We start from the raw sequence: 25,701 nt of genomic DNA, 5'->3' as shown, positions 1-25,701 counted from the left end.
AACACAAAAATCCCCAAAACCCAATGATCAGAGGAGGGGGTAAATTCGATTACCAGTGTTACCAAAATCTCACAGAATTCAGCGGCTTACAGCAAGAAATTCAAGCAATAAGTTGAAGAATCACAAGTTTAGAGAGATGGGTATTGCTCAAAACGAGTAAAAACCGTCCACAAACACTTGGAATGCAAACCCAGATTCAGAATCCATGTTCTTAGGGCATAAACAAGAACAAAAACAGGAAGAACACGAAAATCCCCAAAACCCAATGATCAGAGGAGGGAGTAAAATCGATTACCAGTTTGTTCGGTCCAGAGACGCAGAGCCCGCCGAGAATCGGAGGTGAGGAGACAGATATAGGAAATGGAAAGAAACATTCAAAAGGGTGGAATCGAATTGCGACGGAATCTTTGAAAATTTATTAGAGAAGGAGTTGAGGGACTACTTTGACCGGGAAAATTGAGGAAAATTTGTTGGATAGTGAGAAAGAATAAAGAATGACGGAGTGGGAGAGGGTTGAAGGTGGAGAAACTTGCAACAATGGCGGTCACAGGTCAGTCATCGGCCCCACGTTCTCCACCCATGGAATTGACAACATCACTGATCATTCATCACTGCAATGCTCTGACTTTACCATCTAATAACCGTGTGTTCTGTTTTGTAATTTAGTATAAGATATTTATTTTAAATAACTAAATGATCTAATTTTTTTTAATCAAAGTGATACGTGTAAATCATTGCAAGAACATTGTTTGAGATTCGAATCACTCTACAAGCAAGATCGATCGTGTCTAGCTTGAATGATTCTTGTTGATCAAATATCTCAACGCAAGAACACTTGTTTGAGATTCGAATCACTCTACAAGCAAGATTGATCATGTCGAACTTGAATGATTCTACATGCAACCTAAACTACATAGAATTGCGAAGAAAGTTAGTCATTCGCTAAAGGAAAGCGATCGATCGTGTCTAGCTTGAATGATTCTTATTGATCAAATATCTAAACGCTAAAACATTTGTTTGAAATTCGAATCACTCCACAAGCAAGATTGATCATGTCGAACTTGAATGATTCTACATGCAACCTAAACTACATAGAATTGCGAAGAAAGTTAGTCATTGGCTAAAGGAAAGCGATCGATCGTGTCTAGCTTGAATGATTCTTATTGATCAAATATCTCAACGCTAAAACATTTGTTTGAGATTCGAATCACTCCACAAGCAACATTGATCATGTCGAACTTGCATAATTCTACATGCAACCTAAACTACATGTAATTGCGAAGAAAGTTAGCCATTGGCTAAAGGAAAGCGCTTCTTTTACTGTATTTTCCAAATCTACTTACAAATATAACATACATGTCTTTATATCGCCTCAAAATGAAACTATTAAGGACATTTCAAGAGTGTAACATTCGACCATAATTAACCTAAATAATTGTAACCTAAAGTAAATAAAAGTCTTAAAATATAATAATGAAATACAATAACTTTAAATTACTTTAAATGGTAATCTATCCAAAATTTATAACATGAAACTTCATTTTTGTTCAATGTGGCATGAATTGAAATATCTTGTGATAATTTCAACAATATTTTCTTCACATCTTCATTGGAGTATATTGTATGATTGATGTCTCTTGCTTCATATCACAAAGTTTAAGAAAAATAACGAATAAATTAATAAAAATATGTTTTGAATGTATAATTCATAAATTATTAAAAAAAATTAAGTATTAACGAAACTTTTTAAACGATTTTTTTAATTATTATTTTTATTTTTTTTTAGCCAAAATACAAGTTTGCGAGTTTATTATATATTCAGAGTCTTTATTGTTGTGGTCAAAATATATATATATATATATAGATAATCTAGAAGAAAGAAGAATTATTCTTATTTGTACTTTTATTATATTTTACAACCTTAAAAATTTTAAATAAGAATTACGGTGTTCCATAAGTTTCTAGTGGACCTATTACACGATTCAAGACGAAAAAATTCAGCCAGCTTTCATTATTCATCTATAAGATTGAATAGACTCAATTTAACCTCCATTTTATGTGTTGTAAGCTGACTCGAGTGTGGAGTGAGGAAGGATGATTTGGAGATTTGGAAGTCAACATTTGCAAGTTTGAAATGGGCTACCATAAATAACAGTGGGCATTTGAAGGATAGTGGAGTGTTAGATATTGTCCGCTTTGGCCCGTTACGTATGGTCGTCAGTCTCACGATTTTAAAACATTTATGTTAGGACTCTTATAAGGAATGTTTCGCTTCCCTCTCGAACCGATGTCGGATCTCACAATAACTTCTTCTTGTAGTGGGTATTTGAAGAGTATTGGGAGGTTACAAACTTATCAATGATGGTCAGAACTTCTCTTTCGTAAACATTTGAAGGGCTGAAGGTTTCTTTTGTGAGGAGACTATAAATACGCACATAATTGATATATAAAAAAACAAATTATAAATAAATGAAATTCAGCTCTCAAATTGATATTTTCGCCCTTAAATTTTAAATAATTTGTGTGATAAATTGCATATGAGTGACTGTATTTAGAACTAGACTCTAAATTTTTTTATATTAGGAGGTAACCTAATTATGACACGTTTCTTATTGATCTAAATTTTGTATACAGAGGTGTTAATTTCCTTGATTCAACAAAAATTTAGATCGTTAAACTAAAGATTAAGATTGTTTTACGTAAAAAAATATTTGTGAAACCGAGATAATAACGAATATAATTATTAAATTTGAAGATTAAAATAGATTTTAGAAGGGAAGGAATTATAAATTTAGACGTAAAATGCAATTAAAATGATTTTATTTTAAATTTTGTTTGATTTTGATGGATGGCATTAATTGGTGATTGTGAGGCGGCCGACCAACCTTTATAAGCACAGCATATCCAATAATTGAAAACGGTATTCAAATTCAGCAGCCTCTAGTGTTATGGGTGTAAGGAATTATTGAATTTGATTGGGTCCCCTTTAGCTCGGTTTTCGGGTCGTAACGTGTATCAATTGGGATCTTTGAGTTTGAACTTTTCGGTAAAGGGTTAGCTCTAAATGAAAGACGTGCATAATGCGACCGAAATTCAAGCTAAATCTAGAGGATAATGTGTGTTAGTGGTGGGCTTGAGCGGTTACAAATGTTATCAGAGCCAGACACTAAACGGTCTGTTAGTGAGAACACTGGCTCCCAAGAGGGTAGATCGTGAGACCCCACATTAGTTGGAGAGAGGAACGAAACATTCATTGTAAGGGCGTGAAAACATTGAAGGGAAGGCTCGAAAGGAAAATTCGTCATTACACGGCCAATACTAACATCATTTCAAGTAAAAGCCTAAACCCACGGCTAGTAGATATTGTCTGCTTTGACTTGTAACGTATTGTCGTCTAGGGAGAGATTTTCACGCTCTTGTAAGAAATGTAAATCTAAAATTTAAGAATAAAAATAATAAACTAGAAAATATAATACTTTAAAATTATAAATAGACATTATTTGGATTAGGAATAACATTTAATGCAAAACAATAGGTGTGTCATATGGTTGGATGGATGATGTAACACAAACATATGGGACAAAAATTCTTGTTTCAAAAACATGTACTTATAATAATAATAATTGGGGGAATTTATTATGTCCATAAATATCTTTGTCTCATTCTCCATACAAAAATTAAAACATATACTTATATAGTTGCTCTTTAATTATTATTATTATTATTGTCAAACATATCTTTGTCATTTTAGGTAAAAATCATGAAAATAGTCTTTAACAACTGTTTTAACTATATTAATTTCAACCAACCCCAAGTCTTAAATCATTTAATATTACAAATTATCAGTGAAAGAGTTTTATTAGTGAAAGGTAACTCTTTTTCTGTGATGACACGTTAGGTATTTGCTTACATACTCCGCGATATCTCTTTTCATTCCTGATCATTAGTACTATACCTTTAGATCTTGATACATCTTTGTTCCATCGAGGTGCACTATATAAGGATATTCATGGGCCTTTTTAGTACTTTCCTCTTGATCACCTCACTGTCGGGAACAAATAAGTGACCGTGCCGACCTTCGTCTAATGGCTATGAGCCATGAGGTCCCATCTACTTGATCTGTGTCATCTAGCTGCCAAATTTGTAACGACCCGCCTAAGATTCGGATCAAGATTCAAAATTTGGATGACCTCACCACTCTCCTTGTAACGACTCAGACCCACCGCTAGCAGATATTGTTTTATTTGGGCTTTCTCTTTCAGGCTTCCCCTCAAGGCTTTCAAATGCGTCTGGGAAACCCGAAAGGGAAAGCCCAAAGAGAACAATATCTACTAACGGTGGATCTGGGTCGTTACAATTGGTATCAGAGTCAGACACCGAACAATGTGCCAGCCTTCTCGCTGTTACCCGAAGGAAGGTAGACTCGAGGCAGTGTGCCAATAAGGATGCTGGCCCCAAAGGGGGGTGGATTTGGAGGGGGTCCCACATCGATTGGAGAAAGGAACGAGTGCCAGCAAGGACACTAGGCCCCGAAGGGGGGTAGATTGTGATGTCTCACATTGGTTGGGGAGGAGAACAAAACACCATTTATAAGGGTGTGGAAACCTTCCGTTAGCAGACGCGTTTTAAAGCCTTGAGGGGAAGCCCGAAAGAGAAAGCCCAACGAAGATAATATTTGATAGCGGTGGATCTGGGTTGTTACACTCCTGCATTCCCTACTACATGGTCACGTTACATACTCCTCACTTCTTAAAAGTGAAGGCTATCCCCACAGACCAACACGAGCCCTTCAAACATAATTTGTCCTCACTCACATGCATCTTAGGAATATTTCTAAGAGATAACCTAACATAGAATTGCTCGAAGTAAAGCACGTTTAATCACGAAGTCCCTAGAATTAAGCCATCGAAAAAGAAGGTGCACCTTATTGGTATAAGCAGCTGACTTTAAATTTTTTTTAAGTCTTTCTTAGCTATCTTATCTTTAAAATTCCTCTCATTCATTTATATACCTCTCTTTTATAGAATTGAATTATTTTCAAATATTAAATTACTCGATAGTTGACTAATTAGACTTCTTTTTTTTCAAATATGATTTATTGGATTTGACTAATTTTTCATAAATACATTTTCCAATATTTGCAAATATCATTAAATAATTATTAAAAAAAAAAAAAAAACATACAAACAAAGCATACCTAACGTTGTTGATAAGGTTTCAAGCAGGACAAAAGTCAACATAAATGTCTTTTCCATCCCCCACCCACCAAAAGAAAAACAAAATACAAAAATTATTTATTTAATAATAATAATATTATTATTATTTATTATTATTATTTAAAGTTTTGGGTATTTCCTCAAATAATCATTAATTGGTTGAAAAGAATAATACTTTTTAAAACCCTTTTTCCCTTTTTTTTCCCCTTTATTTTATTTTATTTTTACTTTTATATTGCATTTTGAAGTCCTTTTGCTTTTATTTTGAACACAAATAAACATTAATATTGCAATTTTATTTTGATTGAAACGCGTTAATCCATAATTAAAAAAGTAGAAATTCCTTTTAAAAAAATATTGCTATACGAAAATAACATTAATGGTAATTATTTTCAAAGCTGGTAAAATTGTTTTCGTTTGTGATAAATCGAGAGATAATTACTCCTTTGAACTAGTAAAAGTCAACCGGTAAAAATAAATTATTGGAATATGTTACCATTTTCAATATATATTGAAAAATAGATAAATAAATAAATATTGTTCTAAAAAAACATGGAAAGAGTCAAAAAGTTTAGATTATTGAAATGAAAATAAAAGGACCAATTTAGGTGATTGAATTGGAGATTATGAGAATGGCCAAAAAGATTGACCAACTCTGTTGACATTTTATATGAAGTGAATTAATGGTAATATATTATATAGTAGGTTTTACCCAACATTTTTTTTTTAATTTAAAAAAAAAAACATATTTATAAGTAAAATTATATTTGTCAAAATACAAATTTTTATTTTGTTTTAATCTATGTTCGGTCCTTCGAGTGGACGGTTGATCGGAAGTAATAGGTGGACATGCTTATCTAAGGCAACAACACCACAGAACGAGTGGCTTTTTTAGGTGGGCTGCTGTGTGACAACACCATTTTTGTGTAAATATGTCATGGTCTCAATACCCTTATGACGGAATGATAAGTTTTCATGCGCTCTTCTAGATGGGTTACTATGTGAGAACACTATAGAGAAAGCGGTAGTTTTGTGTAATATGTCATGGTCTCAACGTCCTTACGAGGGAGTGATAAGTTTTCATGCGTTCATCTAGGTAGGTTGTTGTGTGATAACATTATAGAGTAAGCAACAGTTTCATGTAACATGTCATGGTCTCAACGCCTTTACGAGGGAGTGATAAGTTTTCACGCGCTCTTTTAGCTGAGAGCGAGTGGTTTTTCTAGGTGGGCTGCTGTGCGAAAACATTATAGAGTATGCGACAGGTTCGTGTAACATGTCATGGCCTCAATGCCTTTACGAGGGAGTGATAAGTTTTCACGCACTCTTTTGGCTGAGAGCGAGTGACTTTTCTAGGTAGGTTGTTGTGTGAAAACATTATAGAATAAACAACAGCGTCATGTAACATGTCATGGCCTCAACACCTTTACGAGGTAGTGATAAGTTTTCATGCATTCTTTTAGGTGGGTTAAGAACGAGCGGCGCTTCTAGGTGGGCTGCTGTGTGATAACACTATAAAGAAAGCAAGAGCTTTGTGCAACATGTCATAGCCTCAACGCTCTTACGAATGAGTAATAAGTTTTCATACGCTCTTTTAGGTGGGCTAAGAGTGAGTGGCTCTTCTAGGTGGGCTGCTAGGTGACAACATTATAGAATAAGCGAAAGTTTCGTGTAATATGACACGGTCTCAACATCTTACGAGAGAGTGATAAGTTTTCAAGCACTCTAGGTCCAGTTAGCACGCTAATAAATGATCAAACCCCTTGCGACAAATTAACTCAACTCTTAAAAGGAATGTTACCTTAATTAAGAGTATTAATTACACCCTTAATCAAGAGTTTAGGAGTTAATTGGGTGAAATTGAAAATCTAAGGTTAAGATTTACAAGAACAGTAAGCAAAATGAATCTTTCCTCAAACTTTATTTAAAAAAAAAAAGGGAATTAACTTACGAACAACATCAAAATTATCACCACAAAATTATGAACATTGAATCATAAAACAAATCCAGATCTATATCAAAATGAAGAGCAATACCATAAGAACCAAAATGAAATAGCTCCTCGTTCAAATACATTTGATTCATAATGAACTCAGCCGCCCCTCGTCTACACAAATTGATCACTTCTTCACAGTCCAAGACATAGTCAGTTCGATAGATTCATGTTTTTTTTCTAACCAAATCTGGTTTTGACAACACTTCCCCCTCAACCTCACCTGCTCCATCCAAAAAAAAGACCAAAAGAATTGGAGATAGGAAGCCATTAGAGGGAGGGAGGACGGTTCTGACCTGAATGGGTATCCCAAACAGTGTCCAAAAGGGATGAAATTGCCTTCAAACCTCAAGCTTTTGATCGGCTGAGGAGTTTAAATGCTGCTACCCATTCGCGTTTAGTAGATTGGGGTACTTTCTCGTTGTTGATGAACGGCGTCCAAGCCTCCTGAGAAGGGTCTGTGAGAACCCACTCAACCTTTTCAGGCACATTGAAGAAATCAAAGTTTAAAGGAGCAGATTTAGCATTGTTGGAAGATTTTTTGTTCTTGGGTTCTTCGGGGCCGTCAGCAGACTGCAATTGTAAATCGAAGCGATAAAACGTATGAGAAGGTCTGAATATCCCATTGGGTGCAAAAGAAGGAATGTTAGCTTTCGACTCACCGTCCCATTACCATCTAACGATTTCTTACGTTTCCTTAATGTTCCTGTTTCCAGAAAGTAAAGAACCTCAATCTTAGACCGGAATCGACGACCTGAAACTGGGTCAAAGTAGTACTGCAAGAAACATGAGGATGGATTAGATTCCTTTGACATTCTCTACTGTTTGTTTGTTTAATAAATATGTAAAGCAGGATAATAAGAAAGGGGAATCTCAAGAAATAAATGGGCCCAAGCATGCTCCCAACTAATTCAACATGACATGAAAAAAAAAAAAGAACACTCAATTCAAACGACACTCGAACTCGTAGTCAATCATTAAATGCTAAATGGTACTTGTGACCGTACTTAATTGCTTGCATTTGTTTTGTCTATTGACAATGTCAATGTGCTTTTAAACAGAGCTATATATGAATACAAAGTTAAGGTATAATCCATCTCAAACATGATTCTTAGTGAAGCATCATATATCAAGCACCAAGCAACAGTCCAAGTATGGAGTCAAGAGCTATTCACCTCTGTACACCCTCATGCATACAGAGGTGAGATCCCATATTGGTTGGAGAAGGAAACGAAACATTCCTTATAAAGGTGATAAGTAACGGGCCAAAGCGGACAATATTTGCTAGCAGGAGCTTGGGTTGTTACAAATGGTATCAAAGCAAACACCGAGCGGTGTTCCAGCAAGACGTTGGGCCCTAAGGGGGTGGATTGTGAGATCCCACATTGGTTAGAGAAGGGAACAAAACATTTCTTATAAGGGTATGGAAACCTCTACCTAGTAGACGCGTTTTAAATCGTGAGGCTGACAATGATACGTAACGGGCTAAAGAGACAGTATTTGCTAGCGGTGGGCTTGGGCAGTTCCAAATACTATCCTACAATTTGAACCTCATCATTTATGAACAGGCTAACATAACAGTGGAGGTTTTTGTTATTCTTTTTCCAATGATAGTCTCCATCCTAATCAACCAAGCTCTGTTATGCTAATTGATTTCATATAAATGGTAAGTAGCTAGAGTTCCAAAATCCAAAGAAGCACCTAAGTCTATATCAAAGTTCGTCGAGGCTTGTTCACCATCCAGAGAAAAGGACTAAGAAAGTTCGATATCGTAACTGCACGACGGAATCACTCGGATTGTCAGATGAACTCACTCGAAATCATGGACATACTTAAATACTATACCAAATAAATGAAAAATGAATTCCCTAAACAAATTTAGAGAGGAAGGAAATGAATTCTTGTAGTTTACTTGTTCCTACGGAACTTCAAAATTCCCAATCAGGTAACTAAAACTGCAATCCCCATCAATACGACAGAGAATTTAGGTAGTGATTCATTTTTCGGATGATCACATTCCAGAAGTAATTACTAAACCCTTTACTACTTGATACAGTTCTTCTTTCCCATAACTGATGAGAGAACAATCGACTAGGGAATGCTACTACAACCAACTCCTCGAAGCAAAAACAAAAGATCATTTTCAGTAAACAATGATAATTTCTCTAATTGGTTCATGTTTTCATCCGAAAAATCATTCCTGACTGGTAGAAATTCTAAACCAAGAGTCCAACGGCTAGAGTAGAAGAAAAAAAATTCCAGCGACGGTAAAGCCCTGTTCTATCATCGGACATTAAATTGCATAGAGAAGTTCAGTAACCAGAGCCATGGAACAGAATATTGCTTGCATGGTCGAACAATTACCAAAACTGACTCATCTCCACTTTGAACACGATCTTCCAAAACTCAAGAACGCCAGTCAAGAAAAGGAACTCAAAATTCAACATCGAAATGATACTAGTCAAAAGAGAAGGAATCAATTCACCTTATCGACTGTTCCAGCTGTAGCACCAGAGGTGCGAACTCTATCTTCCATAATCCAGCCCGGCGGCAACCAATTAGGCTTCTCGGACGAAGCGGATTTCGGAGACGCGTCAGTCCCTCTGGAGCCCGAGAGCTTCTTAGTTGCGGGAGAATCTCCATTTCCAGCGTTGAGAGAGTCATCGCGGAATGGAGATCGGAGAGTGGAAGAGGTCTCCGCCTTCTTGCGATGATTCAGGTCAAGATCTCGGGAGTGGTTAGGGGAAGAAGGAAGGGTTCCACATCGGGCGGCGGAGGAGTCGATGAAGGAGCCGGCGTCGAGGAGAGGGTCCGGCGGAAGGTGGTTGGAGAAAGGCAAGTTGAATCGGGTCGGATCTCGGCGGGGCCAGTCGGGGTCCGATATCGAAGTTCCGAAAGCAGACATGTGGGTCGGGGCTTTGCAAGACGAAGACGAAGAAGCAAACAGGGAAAGTGAACGTTAGAAGACGGGGGGATTATTTATTGCGGCTCCCACTTTTATTATGGGCCTGGCCCAACTTCAACGTTACAAAAATTCAAAATTCCTCATTGGGCCTAAAGCCCGTTTACTTTATTCATTTGATAACAGCCCAAATATTTAGTCATAAATGGGCCCTTAGTGGGCCCAAGAGAATCCCTAGACGCGTGGGGCCCACCTCTCGTCATCCTTTCTCCTTCTCTTAAAACGATTAAAAAACCGCCACTTTTCTTTTACTTCTCTCCATTTATTATGGGNCTTAGTGGGCCCAAGAGAATCCCTAGACGCGTGGGGCCCACCTCTCGTCATCCTTTCTCGTTCTCTTAAAACGATTCAAAAACCGCCACTTTTCTTTTACTTCTCTCCATTTATTATGGGCCTGGCCCAACTTCAACGTTACAAAAATTCATAATTCATAATTGGGCTTCAAAGCCCATTTTTATTCATCAATGGGCCGATGAAGGGCCCAAACGAATCCCTCGATGCGTGGGGGCCACGTCTCTTCTTCCTTGATTCAAAAACCGCCCCTCTGTAACTTCTCTGTTCCACTTTTCACTCTCCCATGGCTTCCTCTCCATTTTTCCCTCTCCTTCTCAGCCTCTTCTCTCTCTTCTTCCGACTTAACTCCGCCGCCTACTCCATCGGCGTCAACTATGGCACGGTTGCCGACAACCTCCCTCCGCCGTCCCAGGTCGCTGCCTTCCTCAAATCCCAAACCTCCATCGATCGCGTCAAGATCTTTGACGCCAATCCCGATATCCTTCGTGCCTTCGCCGGCACCGGCATCGCCCTCACTATTTCCGTCGTTAACGGTGACATTCCAACCCTCGCCAAACNCGTCAAGATCTTTGACGCCAATCCCGATATCCTTCGTGCCTTCGCCGGCACCGGCATTGCCCTTACTATTTCCGTCGTTAACGGTGACATTCCAACCCTCGCCAAACTCCCCGCCGCTCAGTCTTGGGTCGCCATTAACGTTCTTCCGTTTTACCCCAACACTCTGATCAACTACATCGCCGTCGGGAATGAGATTCTCGCCACTTCCGACAAGAATCTCATAGCGCATATGCTCCCGGCGATGAAGGCTTTACATTCCGCTCTGAGGCTCGCGAATATCTCTGATATTAAGGTTTCAACCCCTCATTCCTTGGGCATTTTGTCGGCGTCGGAGCCGCCGAGTAACGGGCGGTTCCGGCGGGGGTACGACCGTGTCATATTTGCTCCGATCCTCGAGTTTCACCGTCGGACCAAGACGCCGTTCATGGTGAATCCGTACCCCTTTTTTAGTTTCAGACCGGCGACGCTGGACTTCGCGCTGTTCAAGCCCAACGCCGGGGTTTTCGACAACGTCACTGGAATGCACTACACGAACATGTTCGACGCGCAGCTGGATGCGGTTTACTCGGCGATGAAGAAGCTCGGTTACGGCGACGTGGACATCGTGGTGGCGGAGACTGGTTGGCCCTCCGCCGGCGACCCAAATCAACCCGGCGTGAGCATGGAGAACGCCATTTCGTACAACCGGAATCTCGTTAAGCTTGTCAACTCCGGTATCGGAACGCCATTGATGCCGAACAGAACCTTCGAAACTTACGTCTTCGCTCTTTTCAACGAGAATCTCAAACCGTCGGCTTCTGAGAGGAACTACGGCCTATTCAAACCCGATCTAACTCCGGTCTACGACGTCGGCATCCTCCTGAACCAACCGGTAAACCGCTTCTCCTTGCAGAAAATACCCATACAGCCTTTACCGGATTGAGGTCCGAAGACGGCGGGGGCACTCTAGTAAATGTACATCAAGCACACGCGTAGTACANTAGAAAAAACCCATACAGCCTTTACCGGACTGAGGTCCGAATACGGAGGGGGCACTCTAGTAAATGTACATCAAGCACACGCGTAGTACACGTGTTAATTCCTAATTGGTTTATTGCTCTACCTGTAAGCTTGTTGTTTTGCTAACCAATAAAAAATGGACGCGTAGGAGTCGTAGCAAGCCAGCTGTCCAAGAACGCAAAAGCCACGTGTTCTTTTTCTGTTTGGACGGAACTACCCTCCATTTTATTCTTTTTATCATGGCAATATAGTCAATTTGCTTTTCTTTTCTTTCGTTTCTATGTTTGTTTATTTTTTAATGAATTCCAGACGATCTTAACCGTTGATTTTAATGTAACAGTCAATGGGGCCCACGTCTCCGAACGCACAGGCACCAGAACCGTTGGATGTGGGGAGGAAGTGGTGCGTGCCGAAAACGGACGTGTCANGTTTGTTTATTTTTTAATGAATTCCAGACGATCTAAACCGTTGATTTTAATGTAACAGTCAATGGGGCCCACGTCTCCGAACGCACAGGCACCAGAACCGTCGGATGTGGGGAGGAAGTGGTGCGTGCCGAAAACGGACGTGTCAGATGAAGCGTTGCAGAAGAATATTGACTACGTGTGTAGCAGCGGANCAGATGAAGCGTTGCAGAAGAATATTGACTACGTGTGTAGCAGCGGAGTGGAGTGTGGGCCCATAGAAGCCGGCGGGTCCTGCTACAATCCGAATACGGTCCGGTCACATGCTTCGTACGCCATGAACGCTTACTTTCAGTCCGCCGGCCGCCATGATTTCAACTGCGACTTTAACAACACCGCCCTCCTCGCCGCCGCCGACCCCAGTAAGATTTTCTTCTTCTTCTTCTTCCCTTTAAATTCCGGTTAACATTTCAATGGAATTTACAGGTTATGAGACCTGCAGCTACCCGTTCGATGAAGAAAAGTTAACGGAAAAATCGGCGGCGATAACCAGTAGAATGATCGGGGCGGTGGCGCTCGCATGTATTGCGGTGGTTGGTGTGGCGGTGTTTTATTAATTTGAAACAAAAGTGAGATTTGGTGTTTTTTTTATTTTTTATAATTTACATACAAAACTCAATTAATGTAAAGCTTGGAGGAGTTGAATAACAATGAAAAATATTCCCTCTACGCTTAATTTTCACGGCGGCGGCACAGTCGGAAAAATGGCCGGAATTCTCAATCACTCCATGCATATCGCGCAGCTCCGATCGTCACTGCGGCGGCCGGGGAATCTTCTTCTGTCTGCCGCCGTGCTCCTCGCGAGTTATAGTTTGATTCTGAGTCGTGGACTCTGGTTTGGATCTGTCGGCGGGGTTGAAGGTAAAAATAATGAAAAATGAACATAAACGCAATCATTAGAGCACAAACCACCGCCACCAACATGAAGCCGCTTGCGATTGTTATCCTCATCGTTAGTTGAAACATTCCGGCAGCGGCGGAGGAGATGGGGAAGACGGGGAAGATGAAGATTTGATTGATTTTCAATGTTTTTATGCGAAAAAAAAGGGAATTCGGAAAGTTTCATTTGGAATAAATGTGTTTATACATTAAAAAAAGTTTAGGCATAATAGAATTGGAATATGATTCCCATCGGCGTTGAAAGTCGTACGGCGGTCTCAGAACCTTCCAAAATCTGGAATTTTCAAACGTTTTTTCTTTATAAATTTGAAAAAAAATAATTAATTNCGTTGAAAGTCGTACGGCGGTCTCAGAACCTTCCAAAATCTTGAATTTTCAAACGTTTTTTCTTTATAAATTTGAAAAAAAATAATTAATTGATTCCTGGTCTTACCAGCAATGAAGGGTGATCTCGGCTCTGTGAGTCCTTTTGTTGGCACCAGTAGATGAACTATTGGCACCCGTCCTCCATTGTCTCATGAGAGAAGCAAGGAGGTCAACCTATTTCTCTCATGTCGATCCGAATGAATCATCCTTTTCATGGAGGTAAATTCTGTCGCGGTTTGCTTGTCCGCGGAGGATAGCAAATTGTTAGACGAACACGGCTCTCCACGATGATATGATATTGTCCACTTTGAGTATAAGCTCTCATGACTTTGCTTTGGGCTTCCCCAAAACGCCTCATGCCAATCATTCTTTGATTATAAACGCATGATCGATCATTCCATAAATTAGTCAATGTAGGATTTTCATTATCCAACAGTCATACACATGCATGTACTTAAACTTATGTTAGAATATGATGTTTTTAATTTTAATACTTATTTGTTTCATTTAATATTTCGTTATGTCGTTTTAAAGATGTTTTGAAACACGTAAATTTATGACAATGTTTTAAGATGAAGTTTATATTTTATGATAAAGTTTAATTTATTTGTAGTTAGTTTTAAAAATATATTATATTTTAAAATTAAATTATTTATTTTCAAAATATTGATCTTTTTATTTTTTTTAAAATGAGATATTATTTTTTTTTTTCTAAAGATTTTTCATAAATGGTATAATAAATAATGATATAAATACCCTTAAATAAGAATTTATACGTGTATATATATATATGTTTTAAATTATATAATTATATAATTACATAAATACCCTTACAGATACTGGGCTTGGAATGGGCCCACAAGATGGGCTCTGGTTATGAATGAAGCCCAATAGAAGGAAGACCTCTGATGAATGCTAAGAATCTCATTCGTATCACTAAAAACAAATGAAAAAGATCAGGAAATTTTCTCAGAATCTTTCCGGCGGCAGTGAAAACCAGAGGCGGCAATCTCCTCGATAGGCTATAACAACCATGTCTCCGCCACCTTCACCGGAGTTATCCGTCGACGTTCTATCAACTGTGGATCTCGACTTCCTAAATTTCGCCGGACTGTTGATTCTAGCGGTGACGATCATGTACTTCATTTACACCTATTACGAACATAAATACTGGAATCGAAGCCGAGATATCGAAGGCGGAAGGTCGGCGGCTACGGCGGCGGTAGGATCTTCTGGAGAGGATCGAGGAGGAGCGACGGCGGTGATTTCGACGAGGCTGTTTCAGTACGGAGAGCGAGGAATGGTAGGGAAAAATGCGGATTGTTCGATTTGCTTAGATGAATTCGTAGAAGGTGAGATTTGTCGAATGCTTCCAAAATGCAAACACGTTTTTCATCGATTTTGCATCGATCAATGGCTTCGTAATGAACGCCATTGTCCTCTCTGTCGTTCCCCTGTTCATGTTCGTTTCATTTTTGCTCATCGCTCTTGAAACATTCTTTTATTTATTTGCGATTTAGATTTTTTTGTTTTTGTTTTTTTTTTTTGTTCGTAATTGTGTATAATTTGTTCATTGTTCATTGTTCATTGTTCATCATTAGCCTTTTTTGAATCGAAACAAACTGTTTGAGTTTGGATCATGATTTTGAAATATCAAAACTGATTGATTTGTTAGTTCAGAGAATCTTAGTTTGTTTGTGTTGTAGTTGTTTATGGATCCACTTTATTGACTCATTCTTTTCAAATTTTTAGTGCTGAAAATGAGTTTACTCTCTACTCCCATTTAATCACTCATATTATCTTTATCTTATCATGATTCGATTTTCAGAACATTATTCGGAATCTGATTAATTTGATCATAATTCGATGAAAAATGCACCGATTATTATCTCAAATCAAATATCGATCCAATTCTTATGAATTTGGTTTGATAATCTAAATTTATTAAGTTATCTGAGTCATATGAACCTGAATCTTAAAAGTTAAAGATATAATTCTAATAAAATCAAATTACTTTAATATTTAACCTAATTTGTATATTGAAATTTTAGGGCAAGGAAATTTATACATTTTTAATGTGAAAATATTTTTAGGTAAGTTAAATTTGAAGTTTTTATTATTATTATTTTTTTGGAATAAAGTTAATTTTATTAAATCAGGCTAATTTGAATATATATGATTAGGAAAAGGAAAACACCAAATTTAAATAAAAATTAGGTGTGTATCTATGATAATAAATTCGATTAAAATTCCCTTCCACCAAAATTAAATAATAATTAAACTGATAATTAAAATAAATAAAAAAACAAAATCCGAAAAAATCAATAACAAAGTTAATGCTCAAAACTAAAATACTTTAAAAAATTAATTCTCCAAATTAAAATTTTTTTCTTCATATTTAACGTTGAGCTATAGAAAATAATTGAGACCTTTTAAGAACTATTAAATTCGACTTTTGATCTTGTGATTTTTAATGAGTCGTCGATTTTACGGGAGAAAAATTGGTAAACCATCTACATAACCTTACGGTTTCATCCTCTCAAACCATCCAAGTATTTCCGTTTATGCTCAGCATCACAAAAAACCGACAAACTTGTGAGTGCAGAAGGTTGTGGTTAGAAGCTCAACGAAAGATGAACAAATCTCTGTATTAGGATGTCGAAGGTTAGAGGGGAAATATACAAATGTCTCGCGCGGGTTGTTGATGTTATTTAGGTTTCATATGTGTGGTCGAAAAATAAAAGGTTGTCGGAGACATGCGAGTGATTGTTGGAGGAACCGATTTGCAAAGAGAGAAAAGTTCGAAAATTTTGGAAAATGAGTCATGAAGACGAAGTTTACGAGTTAAATTTCGAGTGACCCAGAAATCAATTGAAATTCGATGATGGTTCAAAAGTCCATTTACGTGCACAACATAGACGTGTTTTAAAACCTTGAGGATAAGTACACGAGGGAAAGCCCAACAAACCCAAGAAATCCAACAATTGACAATATCTACTAGGAATGGACTCCAACAAGGACAATATAAGTCCAACAATGACAATATCTACTAGCAGCAGACTCCAAAAGGACAATATAAGCCCAACAATGACAATATCTACTAGCGGTGGGCTCCAAGGACAATATAAGCCCAACAATGACAATATCTACTAGCAGACTCTAACAAAGACAATATAAGCCCAACAATGACAATATCTACTAGCAGTGGACTCCAACAAGGACAATATAAGTCCAACAAGGACAATATCTACTACTCCAAAAGGACAATATAAGCCCAACAATGACAATATTTATTAGCAGTGGGCTCCAACAAGGACAATATAAGCCCAACAATGACAATATCTACTAGCACTGGGCTCCAACAAAGACAATTTAAGCCCAACAATGACAATATCTACTAGCATTGGGCTCTAACAAAGACAATTTAAGCCCAACAATGACAATATTTACTAGCAGTGGGCTCCAACAAGGAGAATATAAGCCCAACAATGACAATATTTACTAGCAGTGGGCTCCAACAATGACAATATCTACTCGCAGTGGGCTTGAGATGTACCGCCACAAATTCAAATTTCAAAGTAGATAAAATCCTATCTTATCTTAAACCATAAATTATCAAAAATTATTTGTGCAAATTAATACGCCAATTCCAAATCCTAAAAGGATTTGAAATTCCGAGATAAGATATATATATATATCTACGATTTCAGCAACATTCCTAAATCCAACGGCATCTATGAGTCTCAATATGTCCCACGAGCTGATGGGTCTCATAGTATTGAGCGCCATTGCTATCATTGTGTTCTTGCCGATCTTCATGTTTCGTTGCTATCACAACCGCCTCATGCAGTATCAAACTAGAGCCCTCGATGTTGAGCAACCAAACCATGCAACGCGACTCTTCGCTCGTTTTCGGGCCGAGGTTATGCGGCGACAGTCGTCGATAGCAGCAGCAGCTCCTCGACCAAACACGGCGGAGGAAGAAGCCGCCTCCATTGTCATGAAGGTCGCTTACAAAGACATCAAGACGACAGAGGAAGCCGATTCCGATGACGGTTGCGCCATTTGCATTGAAGGGTTTGAAGAGGATGAGATTTGCGGAGTTCTTGATCGTTGTGGTCATTATTTCCATAAGATTTGTATCGATCAGTGGTTGGGGATCAAGAGTCGTTGCCCTCTGTGTCGCTGTTTGGTTCGTGTTGTATCGGAGAATAATAATTCGTAATTGGTTAAACCCTAGTTATCATTCTAAAAGTTGAGGGTTGGATGAAGAATTATGACCAAACAAGGACCAAATTACTTACTTCTCGAGCAAGAGTTCCACGATCCCGATCAGAAACTTGTTGAAAGTAGAGGCATCCAAATTAGACGCAGAAAAGGGATAGTTAGTGTTTCTAAAAAATGGCGGTTTCTTATGATGACCTAGAAGAAGAAAGAAGCTCATTTATCGAGGTTCGGGAGAGAAGCAGATTTACCTTATTACAGAAGTGACTTTTTTTTTAGTGCTGTTTTACCGAGTTCATCTGTCCAAGAGCATATCAAAAGGAATTTACTGCTATATTTTTTTATTGAATAAAATATTTACTACGGTTAGATTGGATATTCGGATCAAATGAATAAAAATTTCTATGATTTCTATGAATTGATTTACCTAAAATTAATTTGGTTCATAACTGACTCAAATTTATTATTATTTTATAATTTATATACGTATATTTATTTTAATTTTATTTCATAATTCTTTTCCAACTATTTTTTTTCTAAACAATTAAAAAAATATTTTGAGGGTAATTTTTTAAAATGTATTTTAAAATTGAATAGTAAATCGTAATTTAATGTTTGAAAATAAATAAATTGATATTTGATTTATTCACTATTTATTTTTTTAAAATTAAAATTTGATAAATGACTCGACCAACCAAACATACTTTATCCAAATATCTCCCTTAAATTTATGGATTTGGATTTGATTCTAATTTGATTTCAATTTCAAAATTTTCCATTTATTATTCTTTTAAAAAAATTAGTTACTTCAATATAAACTTTTTATTTATTTTCTTAATATAGTAAAAAATTATATATATATAGATGGGAAGTTCCTAAGAATCCCTTTCCATTTAGAGCGAGTCCTCAGAGTGCCCCGACCTCACAAGTAACATAGACGTCTCTAGTTTGATGTGGAGCGGAAGAGGAAGAGACCATCTTTCATGATGGAACCCCTCAAAGACATCAACGGACCCACGGAGGTTTGTGAAGTCAAGGCCAATTTGGGCCAACTTGGTCTGTGTCCTTGGCTTCTACGGCTGCAACACTTCGAGGAAGAATTCCCGCCCCCCTGTTCTATAGACTAAGTATTCAAGTTGGTTCGTTTCAACTCAATTTAGTTTTAAGGGAACTCAAGAACCAATCAAATCTAATCAAAATAAGTTCATAATTTAAAGTTGAGTTGATCGTGTTTTTTTGCACACCTCGACCATTCTTATATTAATTGAAAATTGGTAGTTGTGCCATCGAAAAGAGTAATTCCATTAAATATTTACTATTAATATTATTTTTATTTTTTTTAAGTTTTTAATTATTATTTATTTCTTATTAAATATTTTTTATCTTTCATTTTTTTTCCCACCAACTTTTATATGAACGAAGTCCCATAGGTTAAGAAAGGAATATTTATGAAATCACTCCAACATTAAAGCAAGGAATCTTCCTTTAATTTTTATTTCTTATTCTATTTTTTTTTTTAATTTTAACCTAATTTTTATTTAATCATAATCGAATCTGCTCACTTACCTATATTTTTAATTAAAAAATTCTAAATTTTTAAATGTGTTTTCAATTTTGTGGAGTTTTAAACTTTAAAATTTTAAATAAAATTTTAAATTTTTTAATTTTGTGTCTGAGACAGAAAATTTATTTTACACAAAATTAAAAATTTTAAGATATTTTGTAAAATTTAAGAATTAAATAAATACTTAAAAGATTAAAGATGAAAAAGACGTCCCTACAAGAATTATATTATTTATTCTTGTCCTAGCTCAATTTCTAGTCTCGATCGGAACTGATTTTTTTCAATTAGTTAAATGGGGTCATAAACGAGGAACATATTATTTGTTCTTGTCCTAGCTCAATCTCTCGTCTCGACTTGAACTGATTGTTTCCCATAAGCTAAATAGGGTCAAAGACAAGAATCAATTAGCTAAATGAGGTCAGAGACGAAAACTATATTATTTATTATTGTCCTCACTCAATTTCACGTCTCGACCCGATCCCCCAAAAAATAAATAGAGAATTTCGTAGAGGATTGAAAAAGGGCATTCCCCGTCCACACTCTACCTCGTGAACATCTCGCCCTATATATATATATATTTATTTATTTATATTTATTTATTTATTGTGTAGATGTAATTTTAAATAAATAAAAAAAATAAAAGTGGTATACTAAAATTGTAATTGAAGGAAAGATATGGACGGCTGAAAATTGTAATGGGATGAGGAAACATCCAACGGCCAAGAGTGGCGGGGTCGGAGGTGTCGCCTCGGGGCACGCAACAAAAAGGCCAAATCAACGGTGAACAGAAGAACAATCCAAATTCAAGTACAAAATCACTCCCAACAAAATCAAACCATCTGGAGCGCCAAATTCCTTGTTCTGTAGCTTCAAGGATCCATTCAGCGCCATCCTCCACATTCAATCCCCTCGCTCTCACACAGTCTGTACAACAACACCATGCCTCGCACCGGCTTCGTCGGTTCCTTATCCACGCCCAAGGTCGACGTCGTCATCGACATGGGCAACCCCTTCCTCAACCTCACCGTTGATGGCTTCTTGAAGATCGGATCCGTATGTTTCAATTTGTTTTTTCTGAATTTTTCTTTCTGTTCTTCGTTTGCTCCGTCTATAATCTAAATGCGTTCTGTTCTGTTTCTTCTTTCTAGGTCGCGGCTACCCGAGCGGCTGCCGAGGATGCGTATCATGTCGTTAGAAAAGGTTTTGGTTGATGCGTATCATGTTCTAGAAATTGGTTTCCTCCTTTCTGCAGTGGTTTATGGCGTTGTTTTGTTTTTTCAGGAACGATTTCTAGTCACAATTTTGAAAACACGGTTAGTGTCTCTTGCTTCGTGCCTCAACTTGTGGAGTCTGGTTGTTTATGGCTTTTGATTGCTGAAATTTTCATTCTGAGAATGTTCATAAAGTGCGTAATTAGGAAACAGATAGATTCTTTATGGTCTTTTGATCTATTCGGCTAATAAATCTTAGCTTCTATTGCAGTTGAAGAAAATGTGTAAAGAAGGTGCATACTGGGGTAAGTATAGATCGCATTACTCCTCAATGAAGTACTTAGCTTAGTGAATGAGTTTCAGCATCTGTAAACCTCAGTCAATTTGATGAGATTTTGCTTTTGGTTCATTGTTCTTGGAAGTTAAGCTTATGAGATTAGAAAATCTGGCCATAATTTCAGAAACAATGGTGATATTTCATTTGAAATGATGGGTAAAGGATTTTTTTCTGTTTGAACGCAGGAACCGTGGCCGGAGTTTACGTCGGTATGGAGTACGGGGTAGAAAGGATTCGCGGCAGAAGAGATTGGGTATGTTTTGCCATAAATTCAAACTCATCCTTTAAATCAAGTTCAAGTAATTCTGTTAGATTTTGCTTCCGGTTCTCTGTGTTTATTTGGGAATATTTTCGAAGTCCTGTTTGATTTTCTGCCTCTCATTACTGTTCTGGATTGTTGGTTCACCTTGTAGAATGTATTGATCCTAGATTGGAGAAGAAAATACAAACCCAGATACAAAATTTCTCGAGATCCTAGATATATTATCAATGTTACTTACAATAGTCCTCTGATTAAAATGATTGTATCTTTACAACAAGAGAATCAATGCTTCTTTCTGGTTGTAGAACTGGGGCCTTAGTTGTCTGTATTATTTCAAACAAGAATTCCCCTGAAGTATGTAGTGTAACAGTCTAAGCCCACCGCTAGTAGATATTGTAACATCCTAGAACACGAGTGACGTCATTGATTATGCTACGCTGGGTCCTGAAAGGGGGTTAAATGTGAGAGAACGAAGCATTCTCTATGAGAGTGTGGAAACCTTCCCTAGCAAACGCCTTTTAAAAATCTTGAGTGGAATCTCTTTGGGAAAGTTCAAAGAGGACAATATCGGCTAGTAGTGAGCTTGAACTGTTACATGGTTTCTAATCGGGCATATCACCAATAGGTTGATTGTGTTGGGATCTAAATGTTTGAGCTTGTTTCAGAAAAATGCCATGATTGGAGGTGCTTTGACGGGGGCTATGGTATCGGCAGCGAGCAACAGCAACCGGGACAAAATTGTTATCGATGCAATTACAGGAGGGGCTGTTGCGACTGCAGCAGAGTTCATAAACTACCTTACTTGAGCGCCGAGGTTTCCAGGCACTTTCATGTCTCTTGAGAAGAAGGTATGGTGATTGAAGACGATGGAATCATGTTCAGTCTAAACCTTTTCAGTTTTTTGCAGAATAACTAGTCTCTCGTAGAGTTGCAGCCTTAAAAACATGAAGGAAAAAGAGTAGAGAGTGATAGAAATATCTTCTTTCTTCATCAATCAGAGCCACATGTGTTCTTGAGGCTGTAATCGTAGCTTTAGTTTAATGTTTTACGGAACAAATTTATTGCTTAAACTTTTAAGAAAGTGATGTTTCTTTTCTGTTGTTAATGTATGATGATGTTAATTTGTCTTGACCAAGTCTGTCAGGGAAGATTTGGACTTCGTGGACAACGTCGACGTAAGTTCAAATCTTGAGTCCCGTGTGAGAGATGTTTTGGAAAACGTGAGCGGAGCATTTTTTAATTCACTTCCCGGGTCTTAATTCAAAAAATTGAATTGAGCCTTAGCGGGTGTAAACTTTTAAAAGGGGTTTGAAACGGGCTTGTTGATTCAGTGAGTTTGTAGAAGTCGATTCAGTGAGTTTGTAGAAGTCGGGATTGTTCATAGCCATGTTGAGCTACAAAAACCGACGATCTAAATATAGGTTTGACTTTGTAAGTTCAAGTTATTCAAACTCAATCTTGATATATAAAACAAGGCACCCACAGCCCACAACAAAGCACTTACATAATTCTTCACACTAGATTTCAAGCAGCCATCATAGACTCAAACAAAGTACAAAACAAAGAAGCAAAAACAGATGAACTTTGCATATTGATCCATAACTTTATTCCATTTCACAAGCTTTGTTGTTTAAGGGCTTCATCCATCTCCTCTCCAGCTAGCTCGCTCATCAGCAGCAGCCACACCCGTCACACGAGCAGCTGCTGTCGCAGCAGTCGCACCCGTCGTTCCTGCACACGATACCAAACAAAAAATTTCTATTACTATCGTACTATTTTCATCTATATTTTAACGCATAACTATTTACGTACATGTTGATTAGGGAGGTAGTCTCTTTAACGGTCCTGTAAAGATAAAAAACAAAGAAGAGGATGATTATATATTCGAATCACAAAGCGAAGAAGAAACGACGAACACAATCACGTTCTCGTTCTTCTCTCTAATTTCCTCGTTTAAACTTATATGAACAAACGACTATGCATATAATAAAGCTCGTTCTACCGTGTCGAGCACGGTTAACAAAAAAATATATATAGACAGAGAGAGAGAGACCCAGAGAGGCAATTGCAGCTATCTCCACAGGAGCAATTATCACCACATTTGCAGCCAGAAGCCATTGTTTTTCTGGTTTTTGAGTATCAAAAGTTTCCTGTTTATATAGAGCTCTTGAGGACCCAATTGGTGTTGATTATCCACCGTACACGTGGACGGTTCCTACCTACACTTCGTTATCTCTTATGAACCTCTTTGTTTAATTTAAATAATTCCCAAAGTCATAAGATGGAAACCCTCTCCCTTATTTAATTCATATTATTAATTATTATATCTTATAAAGACCAAATACGAGTGTTTCCAACATGTTTTGTTTTTATTTACATGTATTTTAGGAAAATCCTTAAGAAATGACAACCAGCTTAATTATGCATATAGTTGGTATAAGTAATAATTTAATATTAAAAAAATATATTAAATATTAAAAAAAATTGTAATTTAATATTTTTAAAATAAAATAAATTTTAGTACTATAATTATTTTATTAGACATAAAATTTATTATATCATTTAATCAGATAATTCTTTAAAAAAAATTAAAAAATTTATTAAATATAAAATTGGAAGTTAGTTCAGATACAAACTTGCAAGTTTTAAAAAACTAGATTTATAATTAAATTAAATTAAATTATATGGTTAGGTGTCGATCATGTGTTGACTTGGTCTTTCTCTTTTTTAAAATTTTAGATTTATGGCCATTGAAGTTTATTAATCATAGTGGTCCCCACCTGAAGGGTATGATTCGATTTGGGTCTGATAAGTTCGTATTTAAGATATCTTTTAACTATTTTAAATTAGTTAGAGTTCTTACCGAGCCAATAGGTCGTAGTAGTTTCAGCTTAGGCCAACCAAGTAAGTAAATCTATTATCGATTTGTTGGAAGAATTTGTTTATATATGATCATATGTGTCTAGTAGTCTTGAACGTGTCATATTTGTGATATATTTGATGTATGATGATATGATATGTATTGCTTTATGATACGCTAAATAACGTTGTGTTATAAATGAAATGTCAATTCATGTTACGATCAGTTATGTTATGAGATGCTATGATGTATTATGAATATGTTTGGCAATGACACGTTATGACATGCTATGATATGTATCCAAATGATTTATGTATGCATATTAACGAGTGTAATTTGTGAGGAATAAGTATGGGGACTTCGACGTAATTGTATGTTTATATGCATCGAGATACTTCCCATTTATGATGAGTACAGATGCACTAAAATGACCCACATGCTTGGCATGGTGTACAACGGGCGTTGTACCTTCGGGTGTCCAACTACAGTCCAAAGGGGCTAACTCGACTAGTAGGCCTAGGGGGTGTGCGAGCCCGCCTTGTGGGCCCACGCTCGCACATATGAATCGTGTATGGAGAGGTACTACACATCCAACTTTCCCGGACTAAAGGCCACCTAAGAGAATACAATTTTAAATGATATGTCTCATTCATGTTGCATGTGTTTGCATTTTCTTGACCTTTTCGTCAGAGAATGTAAATGTTTTAGTTAGTTGAGCTATGTTTAAATTGGTAATGAATATTAAGAGCCTTCTATCGAAGAATAAGCAACGAACGATAAAGAGAAGTTTAGCTCGTCCCACAGCTTGAAACTACAAAAACTAAATTCATAAACGGATTAAGAGACAAAAAAAAGAACACGAAAGCTACAACACGAAACAAATATTGATATAAAACATAAATTCAAACACACATAGAAACTTTGATGAGCTGATATGAACCCCAATTGCCCACCCACACAACAAAGCAACATCACACACTTCACTTCACACTACACATTTCAAGAAAAAGAACAAGAAAAAGAACACCAAATTCTGTTTATTCTATGGATAAGAAGCTTTGTTGTTGTCGTTTGGGCATCTTGTTCACTTAGCAGTTGCATGGGTCACATGAGCAGCCACTCCCACAGCTGCACCCATCCCTGCATGGTTTATTGTTTATAAGTTCAATTTCTTGATGCTTTTATGATGTTTCTAAAAGAAAACTACTCAAAATTATCACTTACTTCTTCAGGATGGTGCCTGTGATGGTTCTGCAAACATTACGAACACGTTTTAATGAAAAATATCGTATATACATACACGTAAAGATTATGTAAACTGAATCTTAACGAAATGGCTAAACTGACTCGATGATTCTCTCCAGTGGACACGTTGGAGAGGGGAACGAACCATTATTTATTAGGGTGTAAAAACCTCTCGTTAGTGGATGCGTTTTAAAATCTCGAGTTATTTGTTTAATCCCAGCTCGACATATGTAAATTTAATCGAGC

General features: G+C 37.1%; 4 protein-coding genes and 2 long non-coding RNA genes across 6 annotated transcripts in view; 2 read left to right on the top strand and 4 right to left on the bottom strand.

The window, feature by feature from the left end:
* LOC111783049 (probable serine/threonine-protein kinase PBL10) overlaps positions 1–395 on the bottom strand; it is a gene marked incomplete in the record, with an annotated part of 4,141 nt that extends 3,746 nt beyond the window's left edge. Inside the window, 1 exon segment of the mRNA XM_023663926.1 lies at positions 296–395.
* Positions 396–7,181: 6,786 nt separating this feature from the next.
* LOC111782941 (methyl-CpG-binding domain-containing protein 5-like) lies at positions 7,182–10,176 on the bottom strand. The gene is made up of 3 exons (XM_023663797.1): positions 9,695–10,176; positions 7,872–7,985; positions 7,182–7,782 (listed from the first exon to the last, which is right to left on the bottom strand). The coding sequence occupies exons 1-3, from the start codon at positions 10,112–10,114 to the stop codon at positions 7,558–7,560; spliced, it is 759 nt and encodes a 252-aa protein (XP_023519565.1). The 5' UTR covers positions 10,115–10,176; the 3' UTR covers positions 7,182–7,557.
* Positions 10,177–10,466: 290 nt separating this feature from the next.
* On the top strand, positions 10,467–13,521 carry LOC111782944 (glucan endo-1,3-beta-glucosidase-like). Its single transcript, XM_023663799.1, has 4 exons — positions 10,467–11,003; positions 11,112–11,894; positions 12,509–12,848; positions 12,913–13,521. The coding sequence occupies exons 1-4, from the start codon at positions 10,749–10,751 to the stop codon at positions 13,041–13,043; spliced, it is 1,509 nt and encodes a 502-aa protein (XP_023519567.1). The 5' UTR covers positions 10,467–10,748; the 3' UTR covers positions 13,044–13,521.
* A 6,808-nt stretch (positions 13,522–20,329) lies between these two features.
* Positions 20,330–22,481, top strand: LOC111782943 (outer envelope pore protein 16, chloroplastic). Its single transcript, XM_023663798.1, has 6 exons — positions 20,330–20,593; positions 20,689–20,740; positions 20,822–20,853; positions 21,023–21,056; positions 21,274–21,341; positions 22,016–22,481. The coding sequence occupies exons 1-6, from the start codon at positions 20,480–20,482 to the stop codon at positions 22,154–22,156; spliced, it is 441 nt and encodes a 146-aa protein (XP_023519566.1). The 5' UTR covers positions 20,330–20,479; the 3' UTR covers positions 22,157–22,481.
* A 305-nt stretch (positions 22,482–22,786) lies between these two features.
* Positions 22,787–23,483, bottom strand: LOC111782945. Its single transcript, XR_002813240.1, has 3 exons — positions 23,404–23,483; positions 23,163–23,195; positions 22,787–23,081 (listed from the first exon to the last, which is right to left on the bottom strand). It is a non-coding gene; the product is annotated as an uncharacterized LOC111782945 (long non-coding RNA).
* A 1,593-nt stretch (positions 23,484–25,076) lies between these two features.
* Positions 25,077–25,493, bottom strand: LOC111783676. The gene is made up of 2 exons (XR_002813392.1): positions 25,435–25,493; positions 25,077–25,350 (listed from the first exon to the last, which is right to left on the bottom strand). It is a non-coding gene; the product is annotated as an uncharacterized LOC111783676 (long non-coding RNA).
* Positions 25,494–25,701: the final 208 nt, after the last annotated feature.

Source organism: Cucurbita pepo, chromosome LG20, assembly GCF_002806865.2.
Source record: "Cucurbita pepo subsp. pepo cultivar mu-cu-16 chromosome LG20, ASM280686v2, whole genome shotgun sequence".
Classification (NCBI taxonomy): domain Eukaryota; kingdom Viridiplantae; phylum Streptophyta; class Magnoliopsida; order Cucurbitales; family Cucurbitaceae; genus Cucurbita; species Cucurbita pepo.
Note: the sequence above shows the minus strand (reverse complement) of the source record. Positions and strands in the feature narration are given on the sequence as shown.

Bases quoted from the DNA above. Each gene is read 5' to 3' on its own strand.
- LOC111782941 (XM_023663797.1), bottom strand. From the start codon at position 10,114: ATGTCTGCTTTCGGAACTTCGATATCGGACCCCGACTGGCCCCGCCGA. The intron at 7,986-9,694 runs GTGAATTGATTC...TGTTTCTTGCAG, and splicing joins CAGCTGGAACAGTCGATAAG to TACTACTTTGACCCAGTTTC. The intron at 7,783-7,871 runs GTGAGTCGAAAG...TTACAATTGCAG, and splicing joins CGTTAGATGGTAATGGGACG to TCTGCTGACGGCCCCGAAGA.
- LOC111782943 (XM_023663798.1), top strand. From the start codon at position 20,480: ATGCCTCGCACCGGCTTCGTCGGTTCCTTATCCACGCCCAAGGTCGAC. The intron at 20,854-21,022 runs GTTAGTGTCTCT...CTTCTATTGCAG, and splicing joins GTCACAATTTTGAAAACACG to TTGAAGAAAATGTGTAAAGA. The intron at 21,342-22,015 runs GTATGTTTTGCC...AGCTTGTTTCAG, and splicing joins TTCGCGGCAGAAGAGATTGG to AAAAATGCCATGATTGGAGG.